Source organism: Mya arenaria, chromosome 8 (assembly GCF_026914265.1).
Source record: "Mya arenaria isolate MELC-2E11 chromosome 8, ASM2691426v1".
NCBI lineage: Eukaryota > Metazoa > Mollusca > Bivalvia > Myida > Myidae > Mya > Mya arenaria.
Window position 1 is genome coordinate 53401710 of NC_069129.1, and position 11028 is coordinate 53412737.

Sequence of the window (11028 nt, forward strand, 5' to 3'; positions counted from 1 at the left end):
GCCCAATGGGATGCTGCCTGTGTGTGTACTACCTGCAAAACAGTGGACAAGCCCAATTGGGGGTAGTCATAAACTTGTTAGTTGGAGGAAAATGAGATCTCTGAAAATTCATGGTTTATAACTGCTTCTGGTCAAATGTGAAGTACTCCGTAGCTTATACAAATTACTTTGTTTTCGAACCACACATTCTGCCTCCATTTTTATAAAAGACATATGTACATGATTTGCCTTAACCTTCATTTGGTCTCAGGTTGTTCCTTTTTTGAAGTATTTTCATTTTGTTGTTGGTTTTCCCTTTTTTGGAAACGTTACTATGTTTGTCATGGAGGTTATTAAAAAATACATAATACATCATTGACAGATAAAGAAATGCATGAATCAGCAGAATTACCAATTATTTGATTTTAAGCACATAAGACAAAGTAAATAATGGCAATTTGACAAGCATATTATGCAAAAAGAAACCAGGCAGTCAAACTTTATGCTGTTAGACCACAGTTGCTGTTTTTTTAGAACGTTTCATTTAGTATTCAATATTGTTTTGTGTATTTAAGAATCGTGCTACAAGTACTTAAGGAATAAACATGCAATTTCGTTTCGTTTACTATCGTAACTAGTATAGAAATTCTTTAAGCTTTAAGAGCTGGCCAGTCGATTCTTAAGAAAATTGTTTTCATTTTTCATCGTTTTGGACTTATATTAACGAAATATAATGCATGAAAGTTTTGGAGAACAATCATGTGGCCTTCGTCAAAACAAAGCGTCAACACTTTCGACGAAACATCGTCTATATCTCTTACTTCTCAAGCATGCAAATACATAAGAAGTACAAAACAAATAGGGTTACTTTAGTTTGCATTATAAGAAGAGCATAGTTAATATACAACTAAATTAAACAAATAGCAAATTCATGTGAAGTTCTCCCTGCAACGTATATACATAATGTGTTGAGGTAAAACTGTTCCAAATCCTTTTACTTCAGGTTGAAAAATATATTCAACGCTTTTACACAAGATGTAAAACAAATAAGAAAACCGCAATCGATGGCAAATAAATTAGCGCCGACGAACCACTTGTTGGTTCGGTAGTGATGGTAGTGCGTGTCGCCCTTGTCGTGTCAGTAACTCTGGTGGTAGAAGGAAGAATACCGGTCGATGTGGTGCAATAGTCGCCATTATATTCGACGGATTCAAATGAATCTTTCAGTGAATCCAGTGACTTGATAATCTCAGCTTGACCCTCGGCGTCAGCAAGAGTATCAATCTTGCGGCAAGAGTCATCGGTGCCTACCGGCGATGCGCTGCACTGACGCGTCACTACCGTAACCCTCATACCACTATCTGGAAAATGACTTTTTGGTTTTAGTAGGTTTCTGATAAATTGACTTCCAGTTTTCTTACATATGAACGTATTGAATTCGAGTGTTTTGTAATGGACGGAAACTGAGACGGATACGGAGCGTGAAAACTGACACGCCATGAACTGAGTAACTACGAAATATTACGTAATACTAATACCAAAATATTACTATAAAATCAATATTGGATGCAACTTCCAAAACAAGCGTAAAAAGTGTAGAAACTAGATTAAAAATGAAACCAACAGATCGAATTAAATATGGTTGCCAAGAGTCAAAGGAAACCCGATCACCAATTAATTAAAGATTAACCACAATATCTTTCACGATAACATTGATCGGGACTTCAGGTTTTGTCCTTATTGTTTGAAACAAAATGTCTATGTTATAGAGGATGAATACCACTTTTTATTACTCTGTCCTTTGTATAATGATGTTAGACAAACGTACTTGTATGACCAACTTGAAAATAGAATGATAACGCTTCACTTGTTTTTACAAACTATTATCAGACTACAATAGGCGAAGTGTTATATTGGTTGCACACTATATTGCAAAGGCTTTTGCTATTCGAGAGGAATTCATTCGTGATCGATAGTTTTCTATCATAGTTATATTTTCCTGATATATTTGTATTATACAGTTTTATATTTATACTACTTATATATGCATAACTCGGTCACCACTATTATGTAATTCTCTGATATTTGTATTTTGGGCCGGAGGCCTTGTACTACAATAAACATTATGTTATGTTATGTTATGTTATGTTATGTTATGTTATGTTATGTTATGTTACGTTTCATAAATTGGTGCTCAAATAAATGAAACTATCATAACAAATATGCGATGTAATTTTACACAACAAGTCTGAGCCGGAAAGCCAAAATTAAATGATGTTTTAATTAAGCTTAACTAACTATAGTAAAGTAAGTGAGGGCAATGCCAAAGTGCCTCATGCTTATGCAGTTTAAACGAAAATTAACTGTGGACATAAAACAGTGATGTGTTAAGATGCCAACCTTTTTGAAATCACAGAAACCGACCCCTTAGTGTGACCTAGTAAGAGAAGTAAGGTAATTAGAACATTGACTCTGCACACTGACGATGTATGCCAAGTTCGAAATATTTACCGAATATCGTTACCGGAGTTGAGCAGACACAAACACATGACTATTTGACATTTAATCCCAAAGTGTGACCTTGATCTACACGGTAGGTGCATACACTCTTCAGATCAGCTTAATGTGCTGATTTTTTGTGCCAAGTTAATTTGAAAACCTTGCTTTGATATATGTGTGCATTAGTTTTTGAGCACAAGAAGTGAGTTTATGGCTTTTGAAACCTAAGACACCTTCAAGGCAGGTAGCTTGATATGGTTAACATTTGTGCAAAAATATTTCAAAATCCTTACACCATTTAAGGAATTCTGGAGGATAAGTTGACCTACTGCATACATATGCATACTGCCAACTATTATGAAAAACATGTATTAATATAAAAACAAAGAACATTCACACACTGTCATATCCCCTGCCAAAATAAGAGTTTGATACAAAAGCAGGGGACAAGTATTTTCTCAAGAAAATAGGTACTGTTAAGTTACAGGAAGAAAACAGAGCTGTAGGCCTTTGTATTACACTCCCTCTAAGTAAGATATATCTGTATATGAAGTTTTGGGTCAATACCTCAAAATCATCTCGGATCAGAATGAAATATAAAAGTAAATAAAGGCTAATACAGTAAAACCTCGTTATGTCGACTTTTTCGGGACCTAGTGAAAAAAAGTCGAGATAACGAAAAGTCGACTCATCCGAATTACAAAAAATATCACCAATCCCAACACGTTTGAGTTGGATTGTACGATGTTTACAGTTACAATTGAACGGTCTTGTTAAATATTTTCGTTGTGAACACAGAAAACTTATTATTGAAAAATAAAGTGAAACAAAAGAAGAATTATTTGTGTCAAATTTATTTCTTTTACGTTTATAGATCACACAAAACAGATATAAAACCACAATTGCATACATTTGTACATTGTAAGATTTTATACCGTGTCCTTCTCTGAATTGGTCGACCAGAGCAGTGGAACTAACATTTGACATTTTGAAGTTATTCTTTCTGTTCCCATTCGGGATTGATATCTAATCAATATAATGTTCATCTTTTATACAATACCAAAGAGCTTGAGCAATAAATGTCTCTTTTATTAAATACATAAACAAACAACTTTAATTATTCGCACTTACCAATTACATTTTTGTATCCCCCAATTATGACAGTTTGTTATATTGACACGCACGGTATTTTGCGACATGCCGCAAACCGTCATGAATATTTTCACACCTACGTCTCGATCTACAGTTCGACATAAAGAACATAGGAAATGTGTGAAAATCGACCGCTGGGACTGAAAAACGAGGTCGACATAGCGAAAAAGTCGAGATAAAAAAATCGACACAAACAGATTTATTTTATATAGAATACGAAGGAATAAATTCGGGACCGGAAAAAAGTCGACATAACCGGAAAGTCGACTTATCCGACGTCGACATAGCGAGGTTCGACTGTAACTTAAAAACATTGTCAGACAGAGTTATTGCTATGTGCACTGCACTCCTTTTCAAAAAGAATCATCTATATGTATAATTTGAAGTCAATACCTCAAATACTTTTGTAGTTACGTTCAGGACAAAAATATGAATAAAAAGCACCCATAATGAAACACACAATTGTATAGGGGAGTTAAAAAATTGAAGGTAAGTATTACAGATCGTGTGCATTGCATGTGGTCATATTGTTAAAATACATAAATGTAATATATAAATATCAGAAATATCTGCACTTTTGCCCTCTGTTCAAGATTTCATTGAAATCCCATCAGCAGTTTTGTTATTCTCCGGACAAGGGTGTGATGGACCGACGGAGAGTAGAGCGGACAAAGTTGCGACTGTATGCTCTCCCTTTGTTAATGCCTTTTAACTACATACCGCTTGTCCGGTTAGCGCAGTGGTTAGTGCACTCGCTTTTCACCTAAGGAAACCGGGTTCATTTTCCGACCTGGCCGTATGTGAGTTTCGCTTGTGATCACCAAGTCGGATAAGTGGGTTTTCTCTCGGCACCCCGGTTGTTCCCATAACACAAGGCCACACTCTCGCGCGCTCAACATCAAGCCAACTGGAGTGACTTAGTATAAATTAGTCATCATTACTTTCTTCACAATCGATGTAATATATAATGTTTCAACTAAACATACTACATACCGGGCAGATTAGCGCCTGTGAAGCCCATACACGTCATGGTGAATGTGAAACTGATACACGTGTCAATGACTGTATCAACACCTGAGGAAACGGCGCAGGTCTCTGTATGGGCTGTGTTATTAGAACATGGCTCATTCTTGAGAGAATCTAAGGATGACATCATGCCGGCCATCATGCTTTCGATATTGGCCGGCATGTTGATGTACTCAATGCCCATATGCATACAGCTGGAACATTCTGTAAAGGCAAAATTAAACTTCGTTATTTCACAAAATATGGAAAATATGGTCAAATTATTTCAAATGACTATGGCAAATGAACCAATAGCAATGTAATCATTTTGTAAAGGCATGCATTTATCAGATTTGAAATATTACAAAAGGTTCTAGTTTGAAAGAAATGTAAATTGTATTTTAAAACTACGGGATAATATTTGAATATATAGAATGTATTGAAATTATCATAAATAATAGGCGAGTAGAATTATTTCCTTAACGAACACAACCAGGGTGTGCTTGTTAGAGTTTCGATGCCATTTTTTTATATCAAATAACTGTTATATGAGGGCAGCCCGTACGAAATAGGGGGCGGATTCTGGGCTGAATTGGCGCAGGAATTGGCACAGAATTAGTGAATTCCGCCTTAAACATGGACGGATTTGATATATCGCCTAAAATATATACATATAATTCATAGATTTCGTGCTTAACTCATTTGGAATTTCTTAGCGCAAACAAATACGGCTATTAGTAATTAACTTCCACTCGATAGGAGCAGTGTGCGGCTATATTGTTTTGTATTATTGTATTTGTCGTTATTTTAGAAATACTTAAGTATACAATAAAACAAGTACTTCACTTCCAACCACGCGTTTATTCATATTTCGCACATCGTCGCGATGTTTTCTTACCACGGAAGTTATCTTTTTAATCGAATAGTCACTATACCCCGCGATATAAGCATAATTATTAAGTCATGGGGATGAGGTTGTTTACCTGCGCAATCGGGTGAAATCCATTCTGCGAGTACGGTTAAATTGCATGAATAATCATCTATTTGTGCCAACGATACATGAATATATCGGTAAGCCACATCGTGGCGATATGCCGCGTGCATGTTTTCGGAAGATGTACGCAGAATCAGCGGATGAACGCGGTGATAATGCGCACTATCGCGTTGGCTTCCGCAGAAAATAACCCCTCGATTTTTGGCAATATTGCTTGATCTGTGAGATTTCGTCACTTCTCGTTGTAATCTTCAGAACTGCACATCAGGACACCAGATATGATATTTAATAGACAGCAAAAGACAATCAAGATTAATATCAACACACCGAAGTTGTTCTTTAAACGAATTGGGGGAAGACACTTCTCGAAGTTTAAACTAGGCCATTAGGACACTTCACACTCGACCTTCGGTCACTAGCGATTTTTATTTGACGCAAGCAACTCGAATTGATACAACCAAGAGATATATTCCCTACATTCCCTATACATACTTTTAAATACTAGTAGATTAGAACCTTTTCACCTTTTCGCAATATGTTATTGGTGAAAGACGCCAAATTATACTTGTAATGTGTTCAGCAGATTGCTATGTTAACAGTTAGAAGTATTAATGTTTTAACTTTATTTATGTCATATTTGTTTATGTTGATAGTTAATCAATAGATCGCAAAATAGATCACCAAGTGGTGGTCACGAAATATAATGTATCGCCTTCTCACAATAAAATTAGCCACTTCCATGTTTGCGCGAAAAAAAAAAGATAAAAATGAGTGCTTATAGTAGTTTTAAGAAATGCACACTTTATGTAAACGAACATAAATGAGGTCGTAAAAATTCTGTCCCAGACCTTTTTAGCGCAGACGACTGATAAACACGTCAGAAAATTTTCAAACAATGAAAGATATCAAATTGTTATTTAAACAGTTAAGAATCATGTTTGTTTGACTTATTATTCAAAATCATTGAAAAAATTATTGAGTTTGTTTGGTTCCATCATAGTTTAATGAGTTGTAAAGGCACTTTTTACAATTCAACATTTAAAGGTAAGTTAAAATGTTTCCCAAATGTCGATTTTTACAGTGTATAATTGAAGTGCAAATATATTTGTCAATTATGTATATCATATGTATCGAAACACGGTCAAGTTTACGTGTCAGAACTTAAACAACAATAGGACATTGAACCATAACAGGAAACATTTTAAGTATATATTTTTGATAAGTTCTAACTTGAACGAATGACAATTACACACTCAACAAAAATCAAATACATGTATTCATAACGTATGATATGAAAGCTATCACCTATTTCTGCGCCAAGAGATTAGGTACTTGACAATAGTTAAAGCTTGGTCGAGCGATAGTATCGCTCAAGGTTTTTCCCTTTGGCCTAACTTGCCTTCAACTGTATACACTTAACCATTAGGGTATAACAGAACCACGTTTAAGCTTTAACACCAAGGGGTTATCTCGGGGACCAGATTGATCGTCTGATTAATCTTCTGGTAACTATGCTATCGCCAATATAAACGAAGATTACGTGGGTTCGAGATACGGAATATCCGTTGTTCTTCATTTAAAACTGTGATATCTATTTATGTATGAATTTCCTTTTAATCCTTACCTCATTAGAAATAAATGGGTTTTGAATATTTCATATTTTATTACTTCAGAATTGTTAGTTTTAAATGGGACTTGAATAGTGTACATCATGAACAATTATAAAAGTTTATATCAATGATTGCCAGGTGATTGATCCAGAATTTTAAAACCGCAGTATACTCCAGCAATGCTTCTAATTGTTGTTGTATACAGGTACTCGTATGCTTATCTATGAAGTATAGTGTGTAGTACTGGATTTTTATCATTGATTAATGACACATACATCCTACTAACCACGGCAACGGTTCTCTAGTGGATGCTATGTATACGAAGCTTGAGCATAGGTTGAAGAATCCAGTGATGGGGTTTTCGTTATATATATAATTCGTAGAATTAATCGGAATATCTCGGCCATCTCCGCTTACGACGAGCCGTGGATTTATCTGTGGGTGCAATAGTAAAAGTAGTTCGTAAAATTAAATATTATAATTAAATTATTTGTAGAGTTTTAACGTGAAATTGATTTTTCTAGTTTAAAATTGATAACCAATTAGATGTAGTATTGCCTAAATCTTTCAAATTCCATAAAAAAATCCTAAAGTTTAAATGCTAAATTGAAATTACTTCCCAATAAACATGCAGCGTAGTTAAATCACGCTATTCGAACATATCCGAGTTTGATTTAAAAGAAATTGCCGAGGTTTTGCGATTGTTAGAAAATAAGATATCAAAGACTGATTTTATTCTAGTCCAATAAATTTGTTATTCTGAAGTAATTTAACACAATAATTGTGCCGTGCCTGTAAAATTGGGAGTACAGACCATTTCGAGAAAAACGCGTAAAAAATCCCAATTTGATTGTTACACGGTTTATCAAGCATTTCATCGGAGCCATCATTTCTTATACAAATTTCAAAATGTTAAAATGTGCAAATAACTTTTTTGTTTTCTTTTCTTTTCCGATTTTTTATTTCTCGTATATATGTCCTGTTTCGCGCGATTAAACTAGAAATATTTTACAGAATAAATTTTGCACTTACTATTCATAAAAAAATCATGCGTTGTATGCCTGCACAAAGTATTTAATTTCTAACAATATATCTACTTACAACGTAAACCCCTGGACATTATTCTCGTCATGTTGTTAAGTAATTAATCGGCGTTTATATAAACAACTGGCACCAATTTCTCGAAACTTCTTAAGCTCAATAGGCTTAAGTAGCTTATTTCAAAACACATACTTCAATGTGATTTTGGTAAATAAAATATGGTTTATGTGGTAACCATAACAGTAATTCCGATTAAAAGTCTTATAACTCTTATTGAAGTTGATCTAACGCGAATTAAAGATATAGAAAAATAGTGAGATTAGCTTAATCCTGTTATAAGGGACTTAAGAAGTTTCGAGAAACTGGGGCCAGTTATGTAACTGTTGCTCGTGCTTGGCTTCAAAAAGCAGACAAAATATATTGTTTTAGCCTATCAAAATTCTTCAGATTGTGCGTGATTCTTCTAACCTCACGAGATTTTTCGACCTACAATCGGTAAATAGATCATCATTTCTATACATGTCGACAAGCTAACACGAAAACTTTTGGATTCTTATTTCTGTAAAAATCATTGACAAATTTCGTGTTGCAATATTGAATAAATAAGCTTGTATATTCCAAATCAAATTATATCTAAGTCCAAAAAGTAATCGACATAAATATGGTAAAGAATCTGATCCTATTACATAATTATGGGATACCTTCGACATTTAAAATGTTGCTGTGCACAAATCAAACATACCCAGTGCGATGCATGGTGGAATCGTGAACAAAAACAGCAAACAAATCCTTCCGTCCATTTCGAGAATATGCTAAATTGAAAATCCAAAAGTGTTTCACGATCGTTTCAGGGCGGATTGCAAGCATACACACTGAGACAAACGCGTGTACTCTCCGGTGTCACAAGATCCCTACACCGCTTATTTTGGATTGGAAACTGGACTGCTTGATATACATATGAATAAAACAATCCAATACTGATTGCTTGCCGTATATCGCCATGTCCAATCGTTATGAGGTGAAGTGGGTAAGTGGAATAATGCCGGCTTGTTATGGGAAACAAAACGAGAAAAGGCATCTTAAATAAAGAACACATAATTCTTATATTTGTATGCATTTGTATAATTGAGCGCAATTATACGGTGGCCCAATGTTCTCAGATAAAACAAAAATGATAAATACCTCCCGGAAGGTCAATGAATGGATAAATACGACACAATAATTTCAGACCATTCCTTTCTAGGTCAATTAATCAACCATAATCATAGTTAGACCGTGTGGAAAGTAAGGGAAATAACAATATTTTCAGGGACGCACTGCGGGACGTGACGGACGCGACATGGCGAACGCCACCAAGTATCTGCCTTTGGGAATAATGAAAAACAGACATAACTAAGCATGAAGTGAAGCAAAAAATTGATGACAATTAGTTTGGTTTCTTGCTCTCTGAATGCATTGACGTCTCATGCCTTATATTAACTATGATTTTCAAGGGGGATTTTCAGAAGATACACGATTTTCTCCACTAAACGTACAAACCTATAGAGAAGATATATACTGTATTAGTGCATGCCATTTCGCTAAATGTTGCTTTTAATAATTCCCTGTTTTTAAAAAAGCGAATGAGTTCCAAAACTCTCGCCCATGTAGAATTAAAGCGCTTAAAGCGTTGAATGGCTTTTGGCCTGCAACGTTTTGTGAGTATAGTCATGTTATTGTAAAAAATATTAACATAAAAATCTAAAGGCTCGCTTATAATTTCCTTTGCAAAAACTTTTTATGTTGATTCTCAATTATATCATGTAATATAAGTCACCTGAAATGTGTATTGTTACTTATAAGGTATGGAGTAAATCTCAATATCATATAAAACCTTATCTGGAGCTTTGGTTTCATAAACAATGCACTGCCACGAATAAAGCATTTAGGGATTTTTAGTAAAATCTACTCTACAATTCAAACCTGACTTAGGCGTCTTTAATTTACTTTCAGGCTATGCCAGCTTAACCAAATGCAAACCAACAAAATGCATTGGACATATTAATTAAGTTTATGTTTAAGGCTTCCTTGTACAATGACAAAATACCTCTGGATCGAATAATCCGAATAATATTTATTTCCTGTGTGCTTGATGTATATGTATCTTATGCCCTCAACCTATGTCACAAAATGAACAGTTTACACATTTATATCAGTGGTTTTTAAATTTGCATATGCATTATGTTACATGCTCAAGACTTTGGTCTGAAATTACTGAGACAAACTAAGAAATATTCACGCACTTTCCGTTTCATTCGGCATTACATGACTATGACACAAATTGTAGCAGGTCGATAGCCTGTCCACGCTTTACGCAATTTGATTTGAATGGTAAAAGTGTATAATACTCATTTAGTTATGGTTAAAGGTTGTTAGAAAGTACTTACACAAGAGAATGGTCTTTTGCGACACACATTTTAAAAACACAAGTACCAAGTAATAATCTCAATAAAAATGTCAAGTAAGAGCCAATTTAAGCAATTTAAAACAATAAAAAGATATTCTTATATATATGTATATCACCAAAATTAAACTGAGTGTAGGGTAAAATGAAGTATTATAATTTCAAATAAAACATTATGGTTTGATATCTTACGCCTAATTAGCATTTCATTACATCATAATACAATCCATATTTTTTCCGGGTTTTAACGAGTTCTCAGAGTTTATTTCCGAGGAATAAATCTGTCTGAATGCGATGACCCAGAT

At 34.5% G+C, this 11028-nt stretch overlaps 1 protein-coding gene across 1 annotated transcript; it reads right to left on the reverse strand.

Annotated features, from left to right (window-relative positions):
• Positions 1–770: 770 nt before the first annotated feature.
• On the reverse strand, positions 771–9215 carry LOC128243820 (uncharacterized). Its single transcript, XM_052961785.1, has 3 exons — positions 9023–9215; positions 4624–4860; positions 771–1340 (listed from the first exon to the last, which is right to left on the reverse strand). The coding sequence occupies exons 1-3, from the start codon at positions 9078–9080 to the stop codon at positions 1006–1008; spliced, it is 630 nt and encodes a 209-aa protein (XP_052817745.1). The 5' UTR covers positions 9081–9215; the 3' UTR covers positions 771–1005.
• Positions 9216–11028: the final 1813 nt, after the last annotated feature.

Coding starts and splice junctions, on each gene's coding strand:
- LOC128243820 (XM_052961785.1), bottom strand. CDS start 9,080: ATGGACGGAAGGATTTGTTTGCTGTTTTTGTTCACGATTCCACCATGC. Junction 4,861..9,022: donor TCCACCATGCATCGCACTGG/GTATGTTTGATT, acceptor TTGCCTTTACAG/AATGTTCCAGCTGTATGCAT. Junction 1,341..4,623: donor CACAGGCGCTAATCTGCCCG/GTATGTAGTATG, acceptor GTCATTTTCCAG/ATAGTGGTATGAGGGTTACG.